The sequence below is a fragment of the Impatiens glandulifera genome, chromosome 3, assembly GCF_907164915.1.
Source record: "Impatiens glandulifera chromosome 3, dImpGla2.1, whole genome shotgun sequence".
Lineage (NCBI taxonomy): Eukaryota > Viridiplantae > Streptophyta > Magnoliopsida > Ericales > Balsaminaceae > Impatiens > Impatiens glandulifera.
The window spans coordinates 45,409,265-45,436,672 of NC_061864.1; the positions used below are offsets into that span (position 1 = coordinate 45,409,265).

Here is a 27,408-nt window from a genome sequence, read left to right on the forward strand (position 1 = left end):
AACTTCTTTCGATAATTGATAGTGGTGACCGCACCCTGGATGGGTTGCCTACGTACTCTCGAGAGAGATCAGGTTTGACGTAGTTCACAACTTGTGAAGCTATGAACTTTGATGTATGCGTATGAGCAATGAATGCATGTTATGTGAAATGAAATGTCTATCAACTTCTTTCGATAATTGATAGTGGTGACCGCACCCTAGATGGGTTGCCTACGTACTCTCGAGAGAGATCAGGTCTGACGTAGTTCACAACTTGTGAAGTTATAAACTTTGATGTATGTGTAATGAATGCACATGGTATGAAATGTCTATCAATTTCTGTCGATAATTGATAGTGGTGACCGCACCCTGGATGGGTTGCCTACGTACTCTCGAGAGAGATCAAGTCTGACGTAGTTCACAACTTGTGAAGTTATGAACTTTAATGTATGTGTAATGAATGCATGTAATGTGAAATGTCTATCAATTTCTGTCGATAATTGATAGTGGTGACCGCACCCTGGATGGGCTGCCTACGTACTCTCGAGAGAGATCAGGTCTGACGTAGTTCACAACTTGTGAAGTTATGAACTTTGGTTGTATGTGTAATGAATGCATGTGGTGTGAAATGAAATGTCTATCAACTTCTTTCGATAATTGATAGTGGTGACTGCACCCTGGATGGGTTGCCTACGTACTCTCGAGAGAGATCAGGTCTGACGTAGTTCACAACTTGTGAAGTTATGAACTTTGATGTATGTAATGAATGAATGTAATGTGAAATGAAATGTCTATCAACTTCTTTCGATAATTGATAGTGGTGACCGCACCCTGGATAGGTTGCCTACGTACTCTTGAGAGAGATCAGGTCTCACATAGTTCACAACTTGTGAGTTTATGAACTTTGATTGTATGGGATTCGACACGCGTGCTTTAGACGAAGTATCTTTTGAGCATGTCGAAATTGAAGGGTGCTGAGAGTTCTTCTCCGTCCAAGGTGGTCAATCTCGTGGCGCCGCCTGAAAAGACCTTCTTGACGAGCTAGGGTCCTTCCCACGGTGTTTGGAATTTCCCTCTAGGGTCTAGTATCCGTAAGTTCTTCTTTAGAACTAAATCGCCTTCTTGAATGTTCCTAGGTTTCACCTTCTTGTTGAAAGCTCTGGTCATTCTTCTTTGGTATGCTTGCGTGTGACATAATGCGTCTAACCTCTTGTCTTCCATAAGGGCTAGTTGATTGTACCGTGACTTACACCAATCTTCCTCCACTACTTGTGTCTCGAGTAAAACTCTTAAAGTAGGAACTTCGATTTCGATAGGTTGCACTGCATCCATTCCGTAGACCAATGCAAATGGTGTTTCTCCCATTGACGTTCGAATGGTTGTTCTATATCCCCATAAGGCGTATGGAAGCTTCTCGTGCCAATCCTTGTATGTCTGAATCATCTTCTTGATGATAATGATGATGTTCTTGTTCGCTGTCTCTACTGCGTCGTTCGTTTGTGGACGATAAGGTGAGGATTTGTGGTTTTCAATCATGTATTCATCTAGTACTTTTAATACTTCTCCCCGGAAGTGTCCACCATTGTCTGAGATCAAAGCATGAGGAACTCCATAACGTGCAATGATGTTGTTTCGTATGAACTTGGCAACATGTGATGACTTGAGAACCTTGTATGATTGAGCTTCGATCCATTTTGTGAAATAATCGATAGCTACCAGGATGAATTCGTGTCCGTTTGAAGCATGAGGATAAATTTTCCCGATGATATCTATTCCCCATGTCAAAAATGGCCATGGTGAAGTCATGTTGTAAAGTAGAGATGCTGGGGTGTGCTTCAAGTTCGCGTAAACTTGACATTGATGACACTTCTTAACATATTCTACACATTCTTGTTCCATGTTCTGCCAGTAATAGCCAAAGCGAATGATCTTCTTAGCGAGTGCTGATCCGTTCATGTGTGGGCCACATGTTCCTGCATGTACTTCCTCCATGATCTGTGATTCTTGAGGTTGGTCGATGCATAACATGTTCTGACCGTCAAAGGAGCGTTGATATAGCTTTCCTGCGAGTAGCACATAGTTGGTTGCGTATTCGCGTAGAGCTCTCCTCTCTTTCTTTTGTAAGTGTGAAGGATACTCTCCATGCTCAACGTACTTCTGTAGAGGTTCGAACCAAGGTTTGGGCGCCACTTCGGTGTTGGCAATCGTCCTCTTCTCGAAGTCTCGTTTCTGTTTCTGACGAATCTTCAAAGGCTTGATTTTGATTCCTTCCGGGATTTACGTCATGGCTGCTAACGTGGCCAAAGCGTCTGCGAATCGATTTTGACTTCTCGGAGTATGTGTGAATGTTACATGTTCAAACTTTTCTATTAGAGTCGATAAGTGTTGATGGTAGGGTTTGAGGTTGTCTCCTTTGACTTGTCATTCACCATTAGCTTGTGAAATGACTAAGTTTGAGTCTCCTACTACTTCTAGATGTCTCACACCTTTTTCATGAGCAATCTTCAAGCCAGAGATGCACGCTTCATACTCTGCCTCATTGTTCGTCACTTGATATTCGAGTTTGACTGAGATTGGGTTGTATGTTCCCATAGGATCGATGAGTAGTATTCTGATGCCATAACCTTTTTTTCCTGAAGCTCCATCGAATAATAGCTTCCAGGTTGTAGGGTTAATAGTCATCACTTCGTCGTCTGGGAATGCTAACTCCTCTTCGTCTTCAACTTCGATTGGTTGGTCTGCGAGAAAATCTGCTACAACGCTCCCCTTGATAGATTTCTGAATTGTGTACACGATGTCGTACTCTGATATCATCATCATCCACTTAGCTAACCACGGAGGCAAAAGCGTTTTCTGGAATAAATGACGAATTGGATCAAGTCTTGATACTAACTTGACTGTGTGGGCTTGAATGTAATGCCTTAGCCTCTTAGTGACCCAAACTAGGGCCCAACACACCTTTTCTACTGGTGAGTAATTAAGTTCGTAGCCTGCATGCGCTTGTTTATGTAGTAGACTGTGACTTCCATCTTTTCCTTGTTTTCTTGGGCTAGTAGACTACCCATTGTGTTTTCTGTGACTGTTAATTATAGGATTAGCGGTACGCCTGGTTTTGGTGGCATTAGAATGGGAGGATTCTTGAGGTATCCCTTTATCTTCTCGAATGCGTTCTGACAAGCGTTATCCCAAACGAATCTTTCATTTTTCCTTAAAAGTTTAAACAAAGGATCACATGTCATAGTCAACTTGTTTATGAATCGACTTATTTACTGGATCTTTCCTAGAAAGCCTCGCACTTCTTTCTCGCTTCGTGGAGGTGGCATTGCCGTGATCGCTTCTATCTTGCTCGGATCAACCTCAATTCCTCTTTGTGTGATTAAGAAGTCTAACATCTTTCTTGCTGTCACTCCAAATGTGCACTTCTTTGGGTTGAGCCTAAGTTGGAACTTCCTGATGCGTTGTAAGAATTTGTCAAGATTTTGGATGTGCCATTCTCAATCTTTTGATTTGACAATCATATCGTCGACATAGACTTATACCTCCTTGTGGATCATATCGTGAAGAATCATCGTGGCAGCTCGTTGATACGCTGTTCCTGAGTTCTTCAGCCCGAAAGGCATGACTCGATAACAAAATGTTCCAACTTCTGTGATGAACGTTGTCTTCTCCTTGTCTTCAGGAGCCATTAGTACTTGGTTGTAACCTGAGAATCCGTCCATGAATGATAGGAGTTGATGGCTTGCTGCATGATCCACTAGCACGTCGATGTATGGTAGTGGAAAGCTGTCTTTAGGGCTTTCTTTGTTGAGATCCCGATAGTCTACACACACTCGGATCTTTCCATCTTTCTTTGTGACTGGGACTACATTGGCGTTCCATTCTGGGTAATCTACCACTTCGAGGAATCCTGTGTCGAGCTGTTTCTGAACTTCCTCTTTGATCTTGTCCACGATGTCTACTTTCATTCTTCGGAGCTTCTGATTCACCGGTTTTGCGTCTTCATAAAGTGGTATGCGGTGTTGAATTATTTCTGGATCAATGCCTGACATATCTTTATAGGACCATGCAAAAACATCTTTGTTTGCTTTTAAAATTTTAGTTAGATTTTCTCTTTCTAAATCATTTAAACTTTTACCGATTAAAACAATCTAAGGATCTTCTTCCGTGTTAAGATTCATTTTAATTGTTTCTTAAGTCCTTAAACAATGACATCCTTAAGTCGTCAAATTTCTACGAGGTGGAGCAGTGGTAGCACTCCTTGCTTGTGATGATTGTTGACTCTGTTTAGGCGAAATGAGTTCTTTTGATGAGTATTTTGTCTTTGAGTTTGACGTGCTTGCATGGCTCTTGTTTTGAATAGACTTTTCTACAACTTTCCAACCGTCCATGAATGCCCTTTTTACCCTTTCTCTTTCTTCTCGCAAGCTTTTCGAATTAAGGGGTTCGATTGTCGCATAAGTTTCGACTACTGCTGTGAGGTCTTCAAGTTGTTTCCCTAATTGTATTAGCGTATCACGAAGATCGTCTAACTTTAGATGAAATGACTCATTGAACCTTCTTGGTGGGTTAGTTATTGTAAATTATAATGAATGTGAGTATGTTGTGTTCAAGAGAACAAAGTCATTTCGAACCCCTTTATCAAGTAAAACAAGCAATGCGTTGCTCGTATGCACATAATCCCTAACATGCAATAGACGCTCAATTTACCCATTCACAATGTATAACATGTAGAAAAGGATGAGTAAAATAAGAATGAGTTATTTTATTAAAATCCTAAGTGTCATGGATAAAATCACAAACTCAAGTCATAAAATAAAATAAGAAAAGAAAGCAAACACCCCTCATCCTTTCGTTACAATGTCGCTCATGTATCTTCATAAAGAGATTTACATTTCAAGCATAAAGAAATCTAGTCTAAGTCTTCGAATCTTCAAGTCTTTCCATCTTTCTTGATCGTCTTTGTGTCTCATGCGTCTTTCTTGATTGTCTTTGCGTTTCACGCGTCTTTCTTTATTATATCTTATGCTTAGAATCTGAGTAATAAAGACACAAAGAAAGAAAACTAGTTACATTAGATTCTTCTTTTAGCTTCTCTAAGTTTCCTCGATTTTACTCCTTTAAAATTATTAGGCTTAGCTTCAAAATTTCGAAATTGTTCACATGTTTCATGGAATTTTAAAACTTTGAACAGGTAAACTGAGCGCCTAGAAATATCTATATGCATACATGTATTTATCATATATAGTAGTCAAGTAAAGGGCTTCATGACGTGGTTTTGTTGCTCGACAGGACGAGACGAGGCAACGACTTGGCAGAATTGGCTTTTTGGATTTTTGTTCTAAAGTTGGAAATGGCTTAAGAGAGAGTTGTTCCACCGACAAGGATACTATCCCAAAAGGGATCTCTCGATGCAAGAGGAGCTCTTAATTGGACATCCCCTCACCTCTATTTCAAAATCCATCATTTTCAATAGTAGGGGATATTTGAAAAGAAGAGAGGGTTAATCCGGGTTTTTTCCTATTGTTTTTCTCGACTCTCAAATCACACAAAAGTCTTAAGGCATAGGGATGAGGGTGTCATTCACATTGACTACCCTTAGCACATAAAATATAGATGTGTGAGCTTCATTCAATGATGTATACCCACACACCTCCACGTTGGAGCTCCAAGTATCATTAAATAATCAATTAATGTGAACATGGAGTATGAATTAAAGCGTAAGAAAGTTTAAATACTTGGCCAAAATTACTTTCAAGTCAAACGTCGAATGTCCCCAACAGAGTCGTCAGAAAACTGTGATCGATTTTTAAAAAAAATATTTTGATCAACTAGTTTGAAAATTCTGGGACACTCTTTAAAATTTTATTTTTTGAAAACGTGAGGGGAATTAATTTTAATGTTGAAAAAAATTTAAGTTTTAAAAACGAGGCTTTATAGACAACTCCATATCTTACCTTTCCGTCGAATTTGTGAGAGATTGGGAGTTTTTTAATGGTAAGTGTGTCATAGGCCTTTTTTAACTTTTTTTTTCAATATTAATTAACCTCACGACTAGAGAGTCGCCACCTAATTTTAAAAATTAGGAATTTAAGAGATGTGAGTTCGGCGTTTGGTTACGTGTGGGAAATGGTTTTTTAGACACTATGTCCCACAACGCCCCTAAGGTTTCTACAAATTAATTTTGGTCTTTCTTTAAAACATTTTTAAGCTTTACATTTTAGAACTTTTCCATTTTAAGCATTTAATGGGTTTGAATGAGATAAACAAATAAGCAAAGATAAAAGAAAACGAGAGAAAATAATTCACACATAAAGTTATCCTAAAAATCAAAACTAGGCAAGTTATTAATCAAAAATTAATTGGCCTAAGTCTAGATTAATTTTTAAGAAACTTTAGTGAATTATTTAAAGGTCTAAAATTTTACTATTTTGGGGTTTTTTATTTAAATAAAAAAATAAAATAATAATAAAAATAAAAATAATAAAAAATAAAAAAATAAAAAAAGTCCTGTAAAGAAAATCCTAAGTCTAAGCTTGGATTAGGTTCAATTTTAATTAGGATTTAATTTTAAATTTTGTCTCTAACCTATGATCGATCAAGCAAGCCGCAAACTATAACTAATAAAAAAAATGTCAACAAAAAAATAAACCTAAATCTAAAATGCAGAAAAAAAATAATTAAAAAAAATAATAAAAAAATAAAAAAAAAAAAAGCTGAAGACTGCAGCAAGCGTCGCCTAGGAAGCGTCAGAAGTCTGATTCAGCAGCAGCTGGAGCAGAGAAAGCGTCGTCTGGAAAGCGCCGAGACCCTGGGAGAAGTGTTGGAAACGTCGGGAAAGCATCAGATCTTTTCATGTGAAGGGGCTCCTTGGTCGGATGACACATAAATATGGTTCATTGTGCCGTTTTGACTTAATCCTACTAACTAACACTTGGTGATCCAAATGGATCCCAAATTGCAAAAAAAAAAAAAAATCCAGCAAGGTTTTAAAATATATAAACACCTATATACATACAAAAACATAATCCTAACAATTATAAAATAAAATAAAAAATAAAATAAAATAAAATAAAATAAAAGCAGATTGCTTCTTTGTTTTGACTTTAAGTTTTATATTTTTATTTTTGAAATGACCAATTTAATGGCGGATTTTGGTTTTAAAGAAATTTTAGGTCAATGACCTTTATATACATTAAGTTTTTTTTTATTTAGATTATATATTTACAACAAGAAAAGTAAAAATCCTAAACACCTATCAAAATAGAAAGCTTAAAGAAACAATATATGGAATTAAAAAAAAAAGAAGCAAAAATGATTCAAATTCAAATTCAAGAAGAAAAAAAAGAAGACAAAAGAGCTTACAATGGGGCTGCTCTTTTAATGTTAAGGGTGGTATTTAATCTAAGATTTCCTAAGCAAATCTTGTGACCAACTTAACAAGAGTGGTGTTTGCTTAGAATTCTCAAACAGGTAGCCTAGAGAGAGAAAAGGTGAAGGTGAAGGTCGAGAGTTGCCGTTTTTTTTGCTAGGGTATTAAGAAGGATATTTATAAGCAAAGCTATGAAACCCTAGGGCCCAAAGGCCCATTTAACACACTTGACCATGGGAAAAAAACTATTTTAAACATTTACAAATGTTTAAAATAATGGAGCAATCTCCACTTACATGTCAATAAAGATTTAAGCTTTATTTAATAAATGATGTAATACTTGGTCATTTTAATTTTTAATTAAAAATGACCAAGCCTTCATGCTTCTCTTCAACACGCACGCGGCTCAATTATTCTTCCTTTGACAATTTCTTCCTTTATTTTAGCAATCTCTTTTTTCCTTCTTTGACCTAGGATGCTTCTCATTATTGTGTAGACACCGTTATCTTTTTATTTTTGCACTTTATCCCCTTTACACAACCCTTCATCCTACAAAAAAAAGATTTTGTTAAAAACACAAATAAACAATTTTGTTTTTAATTATTCCTATTTATAAGGAACAATTCTAATTAAATAAATAAAATGCTAACTAACTTATTCAAGAAATCAAATCTCAAAGTCTAATCTAACTAATCTAACAAACAAAATATAACTAACGAAATTTTATAAAAACGTTAATATATATTTTGTAAAATATTTTTTTTTAAATTTTTTTTATAAATACCCAAAGTAATTAATTAAATAAAACCTTGAATATTCTAAGTATAATAACTTCTCTAAGTGTTGTAACATAGACAAATTACTACCTTAATTTTATTAAGAATCCAAAATCAATTATTTTCAAAAACTTAATTGTTCTAAAAATAATCGTCTTTAATATAAATCGTGCAATGAGTCCGTGAATGAATTCGAGAAAATTTTATAGACTCAGATTTATGAAAAGCATAAACTATAAAATTAGGTGTGAAAAATGAGTGTCTACAACTATTTGATTATACATATGAAATGAATGAGTCTCCTCATATTCTATTTATTGGTCTTGAGGAGATCATTTCATACTATACTCACCATCTTCTCCGGCAGCTCGGTGTGGAACATGAAATCCTGATGCGTGGTTATTTCCACTTTGAAAAAGACCACCTCCTAGATGTCGTGTGCGATGCTTATGAAGACATGTGGCATGGTTCCCACATGGTCGACTTTCCTACACCTCAAATGGAAGCTACCAAGGACAACGAGTCTCTATGATGTCCTAGAGTTAATCCTTATGCTCATTCTCTAAACCATGAGATGCTCGATGCCAAGGAAGAAAGGTTGGATGCTGAGTTGATGATGCTTATCAATTATGCGGACATTTTCATAAATTTGAGTAACCATTTCTATCATTAGAACATGATTGCATGATTTTTGACATGTTTAATTGATGTGAGTATGATCAGAATGCGAAAACATAAAATTATCTTAATGATGTTTTTTTTTCAAGTCTTTTCATTATTTTTCATTGTCGTCACAAATCTCACATTAGCAAACGTTCATCTATATTGAAACTAAAATGAACAGAAGATTAAATCCACGTGTTCTTAATGTCGAGGCCGAGATACAGTAGGTGAAACTCATGTTCTTAGAAGTTATTTCCAAGATAACCTCAATGATACTTAAGCTTCATGATGGTGCTGTAGATAAAACCAAGATCGAGGCTAGTCTCGAAGATGCATTTATCTTAGATGCATTTAGTGGACCTTGAATGGATTAGTCTTCCCCTCGCAAAGACTATCCATATCAGGTACCTAGTACCGAGTCTTCATTAGATGATGCACAGTCTAAATACGAGGACTACGATAACAAAGTGGTGGTCAACACTCTCATGCAATCTGCCCCCAACTTTGGAAGATGACGAGGTCTTCAATATCAAGACCTCCAGATATTCTATAACACTTGCTCAAGTTAAAAAAATACATGCTAACGACGAAGATGGAAGTGGCTCCAATCAACTCCATCAACAAGCTTGCCCAGAATGAAAAGGAGAATGCTCTTTCACTTGTAACCAGTCTAGGGGAAGCTTCTCAGCATATGGAGGATGTTCGTCTACCCATTGGTTTCCAAATTCCTATCATTTCTAACTTTTCAGGTATTAAAGATCATGTATCTTTCCTTAACTATTATTTAACAACTATCAGTTCTTGAGGACTAACATATTCTCTTATCCCTTGTCTCTTTCCCTACTACTTGATGAGTAAATCTTGACGATGGTACATCAATGATCATGTTGCTTTTATTTCCTTGTTCGTAGATTTGAAATACGCGTTTCTTAAACGCTTTCATTCAAATTTCATGTTCGGATGAACAAAGGAAAGGTTAAAGCAAATGTAACAAGGGAAGCAAGAGACCTTCCAAGACTTTTGGGAATGATGGCGTCCTCTAGCTTACGTTGTTAGGCCTCAACCCTCAAAGAGTAGTTTCTTCAAACTTCTTCTAGAGACTCTGAATCGAAAATATCTTGTGCATGTTGCAACTCTGAAGTTTTAAACATTCCATAGATAGTTAACATTTATCATAGGTTAGAGGATGCTTTTGATAAGGCCTAAGGAAAAAAAAGCCAAAAACTCTTATTCGAACTCAGGCGAGGATTTCAAATGAAGTGGGCAAGCAAGCAATGAGAAGAACATGACATAATCATATCTAAGGATTCGTAGATTATAGTTTCCTTTCTATGTGTCAAGTTCCTCTTGTGGCAAACAATCCATTTTTTCTTTTCTAAATTAATGTAATTCAAATCAAAATATTGGAATTTGTTTAAATGTAATATAAAACTTTGTTTCATCACATGAATTTACTAGTTAAGTTATCGATAAGCCTATAAGTTAAAATCAGAAAGGTTAAAATTGAACTTGTTTTCAAAATCTCCAAATCTAAACTAGGGGTATGTTTGCAAAATCTGCGCAATAGTTCGTTCCATCTTTATGCAACCTGTCGAGCTTGAGATACCTACTCTTAAGGTAATCTTATAGAGTTAGGTCGCACGCAAAAGTATTAAAAAAATGTGTGTGTTGAAGTAATAATGACACCAGGCGCAATAATATTTGTAAACTCCCAAACCATGTGTTTTTGGGTGACATTTGCTGAAGAAATTCTAAAAGGTCTCCCAACTTTGAAAAATCACCCATGTCGATATATTCAACAAAATTAGTTGGTCTTGGATGATTTGGAAAGTTCTAAGAGTCCTCTATGATGTTCATTTGTTTCTGAAATGAATTTAATGCTCTTAACCCTCTAGAATTGGTGATAGAAGACGTTGCGACCAAGACGGGATCAAACCAGACATGTCCACGGTGTTAAAATCATAACTAAAGATGCAAAGATTTTTTTTGTATTGTGACCATGTTTTGAAAACTAAGACACATCCCATTTATGACACCATTCTCGTGTCTCTCTCAACGACTAAAGTGGTCAATTTAACCTGACAATCCGATTAAAGTTCACCCACTTTAATCCCAAAGCGAACTAAAGTATGAGGTGACTTTGAAAAATCATATTTTTTTGTTTGGCTCAACCATTTTGAGAAAACAAGATACCATTAGAAAGGCCTTTGAGTTAACATTTTTTTGAAAACAAGTAGAGTTCATGTTTCAACCTACAGCCCATGCTAGGTCACCCGTAAGACAAGTTGTTCACTTTGAGACCCTCGACACTCCATCGAGAATTACATGGACCTACGACAAATCTTGAAGATTTCTTCCAATAAAAATTTTTCGTTAATCATGTATTTTATTAATAAGTTTAGTTGTTTTTAATTTAATTAGATTAAGTTAGATTATTTTTTAATTCAAATTAATTAGTTAGGATTATTTACTTAAAATTAAGAATAATTAGATTTTTTTAAAAATATAACTAATTAATAAATAAAATCTTGTTCTTGGCATATAAATGGTTAAGAGAGGAATATTTTTGAAATATATATATATATATATATTAACTTTAACTAATTGATATAAACGTATTAATGGTAAAATGATATAACATAAACAATAATAATAAAAATAAAAATAAAAATAAAAATACCACCATTGATGTTAAACGCGCAACAAAGGGCGGAGAGACGATTCTCCGGCGAATCCGTGTGCATCTTCCACATTCTAGATCGAAGCAGAAGAAACTTGGAGCGCGAGATCTCACTCCTTTGATAACGCCTCGTTGTGTAGAGACCAGATTTTTCATACCAAATCACGACGAGGTGCTTCAATCAGCTAACACAGATCCATACCTGTACATACGTAATTGATTTCAGGTAGGAACTATTATTTCTCGGCAACATGGATAATATAATGAGCAGGATTCGGAGTCTAGATGCCTATCCTAAGATCAACGAGGATTTCTACAGCCGAACACTCTCAGGCGGCGTTATTACGATAGCTTCATCCGTCGTTATGCTCCTCCTTTTCATCTCAGAGCTTAGTTAGTTCTTTTAACTTCCCTCTGTTAACTAAATTCTTGTGAAATGCATTTGATAGATTTCTATTTTTTGTACGCAATTTGATGTTGATATATCACAAAATTTTGTTCCTCTTTTCGTGAAAGCAATTCTGCTTTGCCTTCTGGTCCATTTTTTGGATTTCCATTTACGATTGTCCTTGATTTTGAATGAATATTGATACTTAAATTGACTTTTGGAATTGGCAATTTTTATTCATTTTACATATCTGTATGGTATTGCGTTTATTGACAACTATAATTGTTCAAATAATGAAGTATATCTGACTGTTTTTATTCATACACAAATTTAGGATGTGTGTTTATGCAAGGCTGCTTCAAAATTTAGGACACCATAGGAATAAAGACTACATGCTTTAGTATTGGCTTATAAGCATTGTCGTAGTGTTCACTTCACATAAACACTAAAATTCTAACTTGTGTTGGTTTTAAGGCACTGTCAACACCAAGAACACTAAAACAAACCCAGCTTGTGAGTAAGAGTAGCTTTGTGCTAAATAGTGGGTTGCCTCGTCATTAGGGGTCAGAAGTTCTATAAGGTCTCCTTCTCAGAATTTGTCCAATTTATACTGACAGAGTATATATAAATATAATCCACACCTATCCAGAATTTCCATGCATGTTATAACATGCCTAACTAAGTGAATTCCCTTTTCATTGGCAGGCCAGGTATCCTAGACTATAGTGCATATTTTTATTATGTACCATTGAGAAGAGGGGGTATAATGTTAATGCAGCAAAAGAATATTTCATGCTAAAATAGGACAACTAAGGAAAAATTGCCCATATTTTCTCATGTGTATACTTCAGAAGGATCTGAGATATATGAATAACATGGTTACAAGTGTCTTGCATATTATCTAAATGGTGAACGAAGGAAAATTAAACAGAAAAAAATAACATTATAGTAAGTTGCATATCTTCCTTGACCAGTCATATTATTCATGACCAAGAAGTTCAAAACTTGTTGTATCTTATTTAAGTGCCTGTTCATATATTTTCAGCAGGAAACATATTGACATTTTCGAGTTGAATACATTGTGGATATGTTTTCTTGATGATCCCTTTCTTAATTTTTTCCTGTTGCTTCCTTGCCTCTTTTATGATTTTACTAATGATCTTATATTGACTACTTTTTTCTTGACTGTTGCTCACAGGATTATATTTGCATGCTGCAACAGAGACCAAACTAGTAGTGGACACTTCAAGAGGAGAAACTTTGCGTATTAATGTAATAAACATTTCTCTTTCTGTAAAAGGATAGAATTGCTTATTATGTCTTTGGATTTTATATTTTGCATGAAGAAACACTTAATCTTTCAAATTTATTTTTCTCATTTTCTGGAGACATTTTTTTTACTTGGTCAAGAGATTTAATTGTCCAAAATTGTCCATATGAATCATGTACATATGTAACATAGATAGTTTTATGTCCTTTGTGGCTGGAAACTTCCTAATAGTTGTTTGATATCTAATCTTGAATTGGTCATCATTTTGTTTCTTCAACTTTCTGAGTTACTGGCTTGTTTCTTCATCATGCTGTGTTTCTTATTATATGTTTCTTTTAACTTGACTGTGCAGTTTGACGTCACATTTCCAGCACTTGCGTGCTCTATTCTCAGCCTTGATGCCATGGACATCAGCGGAGAGCAACATCTAGATGTTGTATGTATCAAAAATAAACTCACAGCTATTCATCATACATCACTAGTTTTCATTTCAATATTGCTCCTATTTTGTCAGCCTCTCATACAGTGAAAACACATTGAATCAGTTTATTTTTGCTGGATATGACTTTTTACTAAGTGAATTATTGATGTGGTTCTTTAAAAGTTAAGGTAACGGAAAAATGCACTATTGATATAAGAGGAATAACATGCAGATGAAATAAATTCCAGGATTGCTCTAAGGATGAATGTACCACTAGATGATTTAGGACACACAATATTTTTTGAAAAATGTCCAACTTTTATTAAAAAGAAAGCAAGATGCGTTCAAACGTTACAAAAGGGAAGGAAAAAACAAAACAATAAATAAGAAAACAACATAAAAATTTGAAATGCCATTAAGATCAAAAAATTCCCATCCCGTACAAGCCCCTCTTTTTCAGATTGAGGACGCACAATTAGTCACACATTTTTTAAGGCTGTTGAATGAAGGAAATTGTGTCTTCCTTTTTGGCTCATTGTTTAGCTTCGCTAATGCCTCCTTTGTGTCAGATATTGTTTTCCTGTTGGCAAGGAAATGCGGACCTACATCTATCTCCATTGTCCTTGATATTCTACGATTTGTCTGTCTTGGTTTTACTGAAGTATAACATTTATGTCTTGCAGAAACATGATATAATAAAACATAGACTTGATGTCCATGGAAATGTGATAGAATCCAGGCAGGAGGGTATTGGTTCTCCCAAGGTTTGTTGCAAGTACCTTCTCATCTTTTCTGTGTGATACAATTTGAAAAATCTTCATTTTTCAGTTGACGGCTCAGATTTTCATTTTGGATCCTATGCATTTACTTACCTTTAAAGTATAGAGTTTTATCTCCAGCTGTATCTGTAATTATGGACATAATTAAATTTTCACAATGCTACTGTTTTTATAGATTTCATCTCCTATTGATACAAACTATTTATTGTTCTCTTATATACATATATATGTATATTGTTTCTGATACTGACTTCTCAGATTCTTAATGCAGATTGAGAAGCCTTTGCAAAGACATGGTGGGAGACTTGAACACAATGAAACATACTGCGGTTCTTGTTATGGTGCAGAAGCGGTAGGAATTTCTGAAGTTCTACCTTCTTAATTAATGACCTGTAGAATACAACCAATTAAGCCTGATCCTTTGGAAGTTTTTCCTGTTTTAAGTAATAACCCATTTAACCAGATAGCATCATTGTGGATGCTTGAATACATACTCTTAACTAAAAAAATGCTCACATGTGATTATCTGGAAGAGATGAATACAACAATAAATAGCTTTATTGATGACATCCCTTGCCATACTCTTTGAAAAGTGAACATGCCTAGTTTGCAGACTTGGTTCTCTATGTTCTCTTATCTTGCTTTAATTCTTTTGCACTCATCCCATCTCTGTAACATTTGACTTACTTGTTTTAAAGGATCTTCCATGTTTATCATTATGCTGCAGTCAGATGATGAATGCTGTAATTCCTGTGAAGAAGTACGTGAAGCATATCGAAAGAAAGGTTGGGCAGTGTCAAATCCAGATTCGGTAGACCAGGTGAGTGTTTCTTTTGTTTATATATATATATATATATATATATATATATATATATATATATATATGTTTCTGTTTGTAACCCGTTGGGAAAAGTATTGTTTGAAGAAACTGTTAGCTCTTTGTTTGGATGGGATTCCAAGGACTTGAAGGCAAAGTTTTTCTTGTTTAGATGAATATTAGGAGTAGGTGTTTAACCAAATGAGAATTACCCATTCCAAATATGTTCATTGTTTTAAAGTTCTTTTTTCCCTGCACAAAATGATATCTTTCTCGAATGAAGTACTCATGGCATAATTTGAAAATTTGATTGTAGACTTTTTTTATGAAAGTGCACATAGTTTTTTTTTTCAGAAGAAGAAATCCCCTTTGATTATTATAATTTGGCTTATGAGATCTATCCATTTTTGTGAGTGTATGAAAGGGTTTATGAGAGGATGATAACCTATGATACTTTTGTATATTGAATTGATTAGTATCATTACATCTTATACAATTAAGAGGTTACTACAACTACTATGTTAGTTCTTACTTAGAGAGACATAGTAAAACCCATTATTCCCTAAATAATAGGGATTCAGTTTCCACACTCCCCTTAAGTTGGGTAGTATTGTACATGCCTAACTTGTTATATAGATCTTCAAAATTTGATATAGGGGTAAAACTATGGAAAATGTCTTCAACTTGAAAAGATGGATGGAATGTGAGAAAGTTCCATTCCCCCTTTTCAACCTTCTCCGAGACGAAGTGTCTGTGTATCACAATATGTTTAGTCCAGTGTTCTTAATGGCGGGAGGCAGTAGCGTGGCCGTCAGTGACCGCCTACCTCCTAGGCTGTTGAATATTTCCCCCTAATTTTATACATAAATATATATAATCATGCATGTAATTACAATAAATGATATGTGCAAGTTATTCAAGGTAGAAATAAATATATACAATGTATATCTTAATATTCAAAGTTTCAATCCAACGAAGCTTAGAGCGCCTTGAAATCAGAAATAATGATGACTTTCTCATATGCAATGCTCCATCTTTGACAAATCAACCAATTTTTTTCACAAGTGGGAATTCGCCTCCACGTTCGAAATAGTGAGTTTCCATCAAAGATAATTTCATTCCAAACAAACTCTATATCATTTCGAATCCTTGAAAATGCTCTTGCATTCCTCTCCATCCAAATATGATAAACAATGTTTGCAAAGAAGCACGCGAAAACATTTGAATTAAAGTCATTACCTTTGTCTTGATGATTGCCATTTCCTTGATATCAGTCAATTCCTTTGGGAAGTTAAGGAGACTCATTGATGTGGAGAACTTACCCTAAAGCAAGGAAGCAAATGGGAAGTCCCCAAAGATATGGTCAATGGTCTCCTCATTTCCCATACAAAGAGGGCAGCTGGGATTCGGGATATTCATATACTTCTTAATTCGATCATTCGTGTTAAGTCTTTCACGAAACGTCAACCACAGAATGAATTGGTGTCTAGGAATAACTTTCTTGGACCACACTAAATGGGACCATGGAACCACCTCCCCTCTATCGCGAACAATATTCCATGCTAATCCGGAGTCAAACCTGCCTTCATTTTCAACCCTCCAAACTAGAGAATCCTCACAATTATTAAAGTGACAGGAAGATAAAGTATGGTTCAATGAGTTTTGGCTGTCTTCAGCCTTAAGTTCATTTGAAGTCTATTCCTGTTACAAGTTAATGATGAATAGTTAACTGTTCCTGCAGTTCTACAATTGAAATTTGTGGCACTTTCTTGTCCTGTGATTGATGTGATGGAGTGAAATATCTTTTTGTATTTTTCCGTGTTAGTTTTGAGATTTATTATGTTTGGTAGTTCTTAACTTGAATGTTTCCCCAGTGCAAACGAGAAGGTTTTCTGCAAAGAATAAAGGATGAGGAAGGTGAAGGATGCAATATCTATGGGTTCTTGGAGGTTAATAAAGTGGCTGGAAACTTTCATTTTGCTCCTGGGAAAAGTTTTCACCAATCTGGTGTTCATGTCCATGATCTGTTGGCATTTCAAAAGGATACTTTTAACGTAAGATATGATCCACATCCTCTACTTTAATATTAGGCCTTGTTGACGCCAAATAATCCTTTATTTTATCATCATTCAAATCATTGATCAAAATAACAAGCTACTGTTACTTTATTTCTTATATATTTTAAACATTATATACAAAGAATATTTTATAGAGAAAATTGTTTTAACCTTTAAATTATTTTTATTTTAGCCATTTAACCCGAATAATATCCCCTATAATCCACTTTTTCATTAAATAAGTTTTTTTTTTCCAAAACAAATCTGTTTATTTCAAAAACCCACCTTAAACAAGCTCTTATTGCAGATTTTATATTTGACTGTGTAACTTTATTTTTTCTTAAACTATATTCCACTGCCACCTTTATTTCCCCAATTTTTGGTCATATACTATGCTAAGAAAATGTTTTCTTGAATGACAAATGAGATGCAGATAAGTCACAAGATCAATAGAGTATCCTTTGGAGAATATTTCCCTGGTGTTGTGAACCCACTTGATAGGTATTTTGCCCTTTTCTATTGTCTCAGGATTATTATTTTGTTTCATCGTTGATACATCTATTTTCTGGAATGTAAGTCTTATTCCCCATTATATGATTTAACAGAGTACAATGGATACAAGAAGCACCTAGCGGAATGTATCAATACTTCATAAAGGTTAACAATTTAAAGAACAGTCTCTTTTTATCTCTACTTTTTCTAATTTGTAGGAAAAAATTATAAGGTCTTATAATCCAATGATTTACTTTTTTAAGATATTGGCACAAACCCTTAAAATCTTATTATCCTTGGACAATCTGATATGCTTATCTTCTTTCCTTAACCTGGACTAGTTATGATATGTTAGTCTTTGTGCTCTTCATTTAGATTTCTTTTGTTATGATCTTTTGAAAGTGTACTTTACATGATCCTGATAAAGGCTACATTATGTATATACATGGACATATTAAGTTTGCATGAGGGCAATTTTCTGACTCTCAAGATTTTAGCACTTGAATACTTAAAAAAACCATAAGGAGAATTATCTATTTTATTCAAGAAAGTTTACAATCCTTTTGAATCTTGACATCATTTTCTAATATATTATGTCTATGATTGTTATTTACAGCTTTAACTCATCCCTTTATCTACCAGTTTTATACTTGTAGATGATTTTGTGAGTTGATTCCATAAAATATTAAACTATCTATTATGCAACAAATTGATTAGTTTTGACTTGATCCACTTAATTAAACCATCTATCTTGCAGGTGGTACCTACGGTTTACACAGATGTCAGTGGCCATACTATCCAAACAAACCAGGTCTGTTATCTAACCATAGCTTCTTATATACTAGTTTGTCTTGTGTATTAAACATGACACAGAATCCTATACTATTTGCTTCATACAACAGTTCTCTGTGACCGAACATTTTAAAAGTGCTGAAGCAGGACGTCTTCTCACCCTTCCTGGAGTTTTCTTCTTTTACGATCTTTCACCAATTAAGGTCTGTCTTTCCTATCTCAAATGGTGTTTTGAAGTTCCACAAAGATTTACTAGCCATATATACATTGAGTGGAGTGCCTACTCATGCCATATTTTGTAGTTTCCAAAGTAATTATCTTATTTTTTTGTTCCTTTTATTGATGTTAGGTGACTTTTACTGAGGAGCATATTTCATTTTTACATTTCCTCACAAATGTTTGTGCCATAGTGGGAGGTACAACACACCATCTCTCCTTCTCTACAAGATCTTTATTGGAGTACATTACACTTGGTCATGATTTTGAATTTTGCGTACTCATTCCCCTTATTTTGGATGATGACCTGAGCTCACATTTAGGATATAGTTTGAACAAATTGAACTTTTTTAGTATTGAATACTCCAAACAAAGAATATGTTAGTCAATAAATATATAATATAAAATCTAGATCTATTAGAGAAATGAAACATGAAACACCACGTAGAAAATCTTGGTGATGTTTTAATTAAATAAGAAATATTTTAACGCTATGGATATATATTGAGTTGATCAGAATTGTAGAAGTTATTGCTCTCTCCCCTACTTTAGCAGTATGGCTATTGGGCTCCCTAGGCAACATCCACTGATTCCATCACTCCCCTTGGCATTCTATTAATTTTATTATTGATCTATTGTATTATATTAAATCATGCTGTATAAAGATAGTCAGTTTATAGTTCAATACAAAAAACATACTTTCTCTCCAGACTCTCTCAAGAATTCAAATGATATCATAGCGTTATTGAGCTCTTGCAGTTTCATTTTCCATGCAGAATCTGTCTCGGGCAGCATCTTCAAAAACTGTCAATTTTTTCTCATCTTTCTCTCGGCCATGACCAGCAATACCCATCTTCTATCATGGCTGGTCTAGGCTCATCCTCTTCCACCCACAATCAATTCATGGATTATTCTTCAACTACGTTTTATACTCGATGGTAGCAATTACCTCATCATGTCGTGGCTTGTTAACTCCATGACTCTTGATAAATCAAGGAAAGAACATCCAGCTGCTGCTACCACTCCCTCACAGCCTCAGCCGCCACCCACTCTGCTGCTGATTGACAGCCCCCTTTACTTACGTCCATCTGGATGCTCTTTATCAACTCGTCGCTAATCTCGGGCTGCTGCAACACACCCTACACCCCTGAAACAGTGGTAACAGCCCCGCTGCCGCAACTGTTTTGGCGACACAATCAACTCCGACTGCCCCAAAGCGTTTAATGCTCATTAGGTACATCTAACTCTAAAAATTGGATTATCGATTTAGAGGCATCATAGCACATGACGGAGAACTACTTCTTCTAAATGATTTTCATATACAAAATCATTTGTCCACCGATCGCGTGACTTATGACACATCCGCAAGAGTTTTAAGAACCGGATTGTCTTACTTTACGCCTAACATTTGTTTAAAATATTTTTTATATTCCAAATCTTGATTGCAATTTATTGTAAATTTGAAAGATTTGTTATGATCTAATATAAAAATATCTTATCAAATTCTATTTAAATGGGTGTGAATTTACTTTCCTTTACACTCGGCTCGCATTATTGAAAGATGTGCCTGCTTGCCCGCTTTTTGCTAGTCGTCTAGCCTTTCTGAAAGAAGATTCAATAGCTTCTCCTTCTGTTGACTTCACTCTTTTTGGCTTCGCCTTGTGGACAGAACCGAGACATGAGAGTTCTCTGGACCTTTTAAGAAAGATTTTCCTTGTTGTCATACCATTTTTGACGAGCCCCTAAAGGATGATAAATTCGTTATCATAGTTTTTGAACTTCTGCTACTTGTATTTATTTTAATTTTATATGAAAAATAATAAAACCTGATTGTTCTTGTCCTGAAACGTGAGAATACGGGAACGGGGAGGACGATTGACAAGGCTATGTTGTGTTCGGGATCTGCACCTTGCAACTTAGTCTACTTATAGGGGAATATCTCATGTTATTCAACTTCCCTATCAAACAAACATGTCAAAATAATGTTGTGACACTTTAGATCAAAACATTCCAGTTGTTTCTACTTGAAGAAATTATTTGCAAATTTATTAATCAATGAAATTTCTGGTTCATTTCATTGTGATACTTGACAATTTGCAATAAACACTAGTGCCTTTTATCTAAACATTGCATACAAAACCTCCAAACCTTTCTTCACACTAATTCTTTAAACGGTAAACTATGGTTTGTGATTTTCAAAGACTTTTTCCGTCTTAATCCAAAACCAATTTCAAACCACCATCCAAGCCTTACATCCGATAACGGACGTAAAATCTTCTCTTCCAACCTCGACGACTTCCTAAAATTCAAGGGCATCATTTACATCTGCTCTTGTGTATTAACTCTCCAACACAAAATCGAGTGGCTGAACGAAAAAACTGTCATCTCTTCGAGATAACCCGATCTCTCCTATTTGAATCCAATGCCCCCAAAATATATTGGGGCGATGCCATATCCTAACTCTTTATCTCATTAATCGTATGTCACCCTGAATTTTCAAATTCCAAAGTCCGATTGAAAGCCTTCTAATAATCTTTCATGATTCCAAAATTGCATCTAAGCACATTCCGGTAACGATTTTTGAATGCACCTACTTTATCCACATCCATAACCTCAACGGAACAAACTTGACCTTTAATTCATTAAATACATCCTCCTCAAATACTCAACAAATCAGAATGAAAACAAATTCTACTTTCCTCACTCCAAAAAATCCATGTACTCCATGGATTTCTCATTCTTTGAAGACTAATCTTGCTTCCACCATGTAGACACTCCAAAAAATCCTTATACTCCATGGATGTCCCATTATTTGCATAGTAACTTTGCTATCACCATGTTGAGGGGAAGAATCTCAACAATCTTTAACATGGTGGTCCTCTAGAAGACATCTACCCTCCTACCTTCATACTTGACATCACCTTTGGCCGAATTTACATCTTAACCCAAAACCGCTTCGACATCACTCTCACTTCCACAACCACCTAAAAGTTTACACTCACGAAGAATACAGCTGGTACAACCTGTCCATGAATTCTCCTCGGACCCGAGTCTAACAAAAATTTCAGGTAGGACATTTAATCATGATATTCTTTCTATTAAAGAGGTGTTCGATCATGTACAAATCACCCAATATTGAAGTTTATTTCATACAAAAGTCTATCGGATTCATATCGGGCATGCATTGCCGACTACAACAATGTAAGAATACCTACAACCATTCACGAAGCCCTCGAACAACCAGAATGGAAACGTGTCCTGAATGAGGAGATTAACACACTTCTAAAGAATCAAAATGGTCACGTGTTTGAGTTTCCGAAAGGAAAAAAGTCCAATGGCTGCAAAAGACAACTCCAATGGATCTGTCGAAACATACTAAGTTTGTCTAGCCGCCAAAGGGTTTTCCTAATCATAAGGGACATATAAACGTTTGCACATGTGGAAAAACCCCATTCGTATACTTTTGTCCCTTGCAACTAACAAAAGTTGGGAATTTCACCAACTCAACATTAAAAATGCCTTCCTAAATTGGGACCTTAAAGAAGAAGTCTACAAGAACGTGCCTCCCTATATCAGTGCTTCACCCAATTAAGTTTGTCGCCTTCATAAATCTCTTTACGACCTCAAACAATCATCGAGGACATGGTTTGAAAATTCTTAATTTCTATCATCGAGAATGAATTCTATCAATGCCAAGTCGATCACACTATATTTGTCAAACTTGCTCCAAATATAAAGACTACATTTCTCATTGACTTCTCATTGTCTATGTTGATGACATCATTATAATCAGGGACAATGAAGAAGAGATTCGAAACTTGATAGAACTCATCATAAGAAGGCTCGACACCAAAGATCTCATACCCTTCAAGTTTTTCCTTGGAATGGAATCTGCTCGATCAAAGAAGGGGATCTCCTAATCCATAAAAAAGTACACCATGGATCTCTTAATCGAAACTGACATGCTTGGATGTAAGCCCGCCGACACCCTCATGGACTCGGTTTTTAAACTTGGGAACATAAGGACGATGTTCCAACAGATAAACGGTGATAATAGTAATTCGTGGGGAAACTCTTGTACTTGTCTCATACTCGTCCCGACATTGGCTTCGCAGTGAGCCTTGTTAGCCATTTCATGAATTGTCCGTAAAAGGATTATTGAACGTTGGCTTCAAGATCTTAAGGTATCTGAAAGATTCTTCGGGAAAATGTCTCCTATTTGCATGTCACGACACAAGTCCATCTGTGTGTTCACGATGCCGATTAGGTCGAGGATATTAAAGACAAAAAATCTATCTCCGGATATTGCTTGTCACATGGAGAAGTAAGAAACAATTTGATGTTGCTCAGAACAGTGTTGAATGTTGAAGTCGAGTATCGTTCATTTGCACTCAGAATTTGGATGTCGCATCCTTGAAGAATTAAGATTACCCCTTAATGCTTATTCAAATGATATATGACAACCAAACATTCAGTATCGCAAATTCATCCTGACAAAACTAAACACATTGAAATCGTTTGTCATAAATAATCAATTTCACCATTTTATGTTACCTCACACAACCAAATAAATAACATTTTTAAAAAAACTCTTCCCAAGCTGATTTTCAAAGATTTGTGGCAAGTTGGGCTCTCAATATCATATGACTAGGGTTCGAAGAGCTTGAGGGGAGTGTAAAAATTATTGCTCTCTTCAACTTTTTCCGTATGGCTGTTGGCCCCCTAGCAACAGCCAGCTGATGCCATCACTCCCTTTGGAACTCTATTTCATCTTTAATTTTATTTGTTATTTATTGTATAATATTACACATTAAGTCAGACGGTAAAGATCATCAGTTTATAGTTCAATAAAAAGAACTTCATCACAATATATACTCTACTATTTATAAAATACTAACCCACTAACTAACTTATTAATTTTAACAAAGACATTTGAGAATTATGATATGTTACTTAAAAAAAATATGACCTAATACTACTCATAATTCCTTGATTAGTCGCATCATCTAGAAACAGAAGTTTCTTTTCTGTAAATTGTGTAAAGTCTGGTTACTTATTTTGTTGTTGGTAAGGTTCATCTATGTGTAAATAATAATGAGAATTGTTTGTTACGAATAATGCTTCTTGACAATCTAGTAAAGTAATTTTGAGCATGATATTGATTTTGTAATTTGTTGTGTGGTTCCAGGTGTGTTCACTGTTTCAGGAATATTGGATTCATTTGTATATCATGGTCAAAAGGCAATCAAGAAAAAGATGGAAATTGGTAAATTTAGCTGATGAGACAGATATATGACATCATCTACTCTCTGGTTTTCCTTCTACTTTCTCGGATACAACTTTGGACTCTTTTGGCTTACTACTGAACCAGAAGGACCACAACACCTTCTTGGATTTGCATGTCCAGTCCATACCTGAAATTGCGTTTTGACCTACCTGTAACATTAATTGAATTATTGGCCTCAAGTTGTTCTAGAACAATCCTTTATTTTTACACTATTTTCACTAGATACATTTTTGTTGTTTATTTTTTTTTATCAGAATTGATTTTTTCAGTAATGAATTTTGTCATAAGTTCAAATGTTTGGTTTTTGTTGGAGGGTTTCATAGGTTGCTTCTAGATGATTCAAAAGATAATTTCACATGTATATTTTGCACGAGCACACTTGAAAAGTTATTCTTCTTCATTGCGACTTTGTCAGAGACATGTGGGTTCTTCTGCAAAACATTCTCAACTTTTAGTGAGAGGCGTCTATTATCGTCGCTAACTTCTGGAAAAAATGAATAAGGTGGGAGCAAACAATAAGATAAGAGAAAAATTTTAGAGTTGAAAAATCAAATGTTTTATTCTTCACGCATTTGCTTCTATTTTTAAAAGGAGATTTTGTATGAGTTGTAATTTTTTTGATTTTATTGTCATTTAGTCTTATTCTTCTCTTATTTTTCTTGTTTTTGTTTCTCTTTTCCCTTTCATCTGTAATTCACTGCGTTTTACTCTAAAAAAATGATATATTTTTTTTTATAAAAAAGTTATCAATTATACATGATGGCACACATGTTGGTGGTTGTCTTGTTAGTGGAAATTTAACGAAATGACCCTAAAAAGGGTCTTAAATGAGTTGGTGATCAGCGCATAAATTTAATTGTGCAAATGACCATTTCAAAATATTCTGACAAAATTACCCCCGTTGCGTAATGCGAAGGGCAGGATCGTCACGCGAAAGGAAAGTCGGTGAAATTATCCTGTCGCGTAACTTAAAGGGCATGATTGTCATGCGAAGGGGCACGAATGTCACATGAAGGGCATGATCTGCACGCGAAGAGTACGATTGTCATGCGAAATGCACGATCGTCACGCGAAGGGCACGATCGTCACGCGAAGGGCACGATCGTCATGTGAGGGCACGATCGTCACGCGAAGGGCACGATCGTCATGCGAAAGCATGATCGTCACGCGAAGGGCACGATCGTCCTAGACTTTTCATAGATTTTTTTTCGCGAAATGATATTGCCCTTCGCGTTACGCGACGGGGTAATTTCGTTAAAATATTTTGAAATAGTTATTTGCGCAATTAAATTTATGCTCTGATCACCCGCACATTCAAGAACTTTTTAGGGTCATTTCGTCAAATTTTCCCCTTGCTAGGAAACAAATGTGCATGTACTTTTTTATTTTTATTTTTTAATATTTTTATAGTTGTACAGTAATAGATCCTGGCTGGATAAAGTATACGATGGAATTAGTGAGTATTGAATATAAACCTTGTTAAATAAGAACCTTTGGATCCATATGGATTGATAATGAAAATAAGAGGTTAAAGATTAACAAATTCCCCTATTGAAACAAGTGGGGGAGATGATTGGAAGGAGAGTAAATCGGTCGCTATATGATAAATGTGCTTATATAGTCAACAAGATTTTTCCAAGTGTCATCTAGCATACTCAGCATGTTGAGTAGAATTCTCCAAGAAAACAAAATTTAACTCCTATTAACTAAAGTCTTCTTGTTAATGGGTATAATTTACTTCACCTGAGAGAGAAAATCGGAAATATAAGATTGTAATAGGTAAATAATACCAAATCTTTATAGTGATACAAATTTGAAATCCTACACCCCTTGTCAATTTGCAAACATATGCACACAATTTGTTTTGCTTACAAACTCTGGTAACTTTTCTCACTCTATTATTCTATAAAGACTAGCATGAATGAAGTGTTAGAGAAACTGAATAAAAGCACATGTTTAGCAATCTAATTATACAAGCTACAACAAAGGCCTACATCTTTTTTCCCCTTCTGTATAATCAAATGGACAGCCAATTCAATTAACATCAAACAATCAAATAAACAAGACACCAAAATTTTACGTGGAAAACCTAATTAAGGTAAAGACCACGGGACCCTTAGGCCACTTAAACATCCACTATATCAATGGGTATACAAGTGTTGTCCAATACAAGCCTAGAGGTAATCTAATAAGAAACATTAAATAATCTCATCCTAACTTGTCATTACAACACATATCATCATCATCAAAGATGACTAGCAAAACAGAGGCAAAAAAACTATGTCTGGCCTAAAGCCATTGATCATAGAAGAACATAAGAATGGCCGGTTTCTCGTCTACACAAACTAACCTGGTCGATTGGTCGGAAGCTTGTTGGAGGCTAATCGGAGTCCGTCTCTAGAGAAACCAGAGTGTACAGGGAAGAGAGGGAGCAAAGATTTGAGAGAGAGAGAGAGAGTTGTTTCTTTTTTTTAATTAATGAAATGCCCTAATGGGCTTTTTTTTGTTAAGCCCAAATCATTTGAGCTGACCCCAAGAAATCTTCCCCGTCAGTGCAACTTCGCGGGCTCCAATAAACCCTCACTCTCCCGACAATCTTCAAACTTATCCTTAAGCAAAGACTTTGTAAACATATCTAGACCATTTTTACTTGTATGAATCTTCTCTAAGTTCATCTCTTTTGCCTCAAGCACATCACGTATCCAATGATATCTCACGTCGATGTGTTTGAATATCGAATGAAAATTTGAATTCTTTGAGAGAGGAATAACACTTTGACTGTTGCAAAATAAAGTGAACTTCTCTTGCTTTTGGCCCAACTTCTGTAGGAACTTCTTCATCCACAATACCTCTTTACATGCCCCGGTAACTGCAATATACATACTCATCTTCTGTAATAGACAAAGCAACACACTTTTGTAACCTTGACTGCCACGAAACAACACTGCCTACAAAGGTAACCAAAAAACCTGATACAAATTTTCTTGAATCAACATCTCATGCAATATCAGAATCTGCAAATTTTCTTGTAAGGAATTTATCTCTTCTTGCATTGCCACCGACCACTTGTTCTTGTTTTCATGAGACAATACTTCTTGATAGGTTTTTGGTTCTCCCCCGCCAGTCAACATCACATACTCATTGGGAGGATACCTACTAGAAGGTTATCGTTGCTTACTAGATCTTCTAATATGCTGATCATCGGATGCCTCTAGTGAACTATCATCATCTTGTTCAGCTTCCTCTGTTGGCTCAACATCAACTAGAGGAGTCTCATCAACCTCAACTTGGGAAATTCCCACATCATTGGTCTGTGATTGTGGTGTACGAATCTTACCATTATCGGGAAATTCCCTCCCTGTAGACTGACTTTTCTTTTTTCTCAAAGTCTTCAATGGTCTAATCTTTAAAGAATATCACAT

The 27,408-nt window shown here is 35.4% G+C and overlaps 1 protein-coding gene across 1 annotated transcript; it reads left to right on the plus strand.

Annotated features, from left to right (window-relative positions):
* The first annotated feature begins 11,446 nt into the window (after positions 1-11,446).
* LOC124931635 (endoplasmic reticulum-Golgi intermediate compartment protein 3-like) lies at positions 11,447-24,290 on the plus strand. Its single transcript, XM_047472149.1, has 13 exons — positions 11,447-11,860; positions 13,054-13,127; positions 13,478-13,561; positions 14,230-14,310; positions 14,597-14,677; positions 15,053-15,145; positions 17,017-17,196; positions 17,633-17,700; positions 17,805-17,856; positions 18,449-18,502; positions 18,594-18,686; positions 18,833-18,899; positions 23,888-24,290. Exons 1-13 carry the CDS (start codon positions 11,719-11,721, stop codon positions 23,977-23,979), a joined length of 1,161 nt encoding a protein of 386 aa, XP_047328105.1. The 5' UTR covers positions 11,447-11,718; the 3' UTR covers positions 23,980-24,290.
* The last annotated feature ends 3,118 nt before the right edge of the window (positions 24,291-27,408 follow it).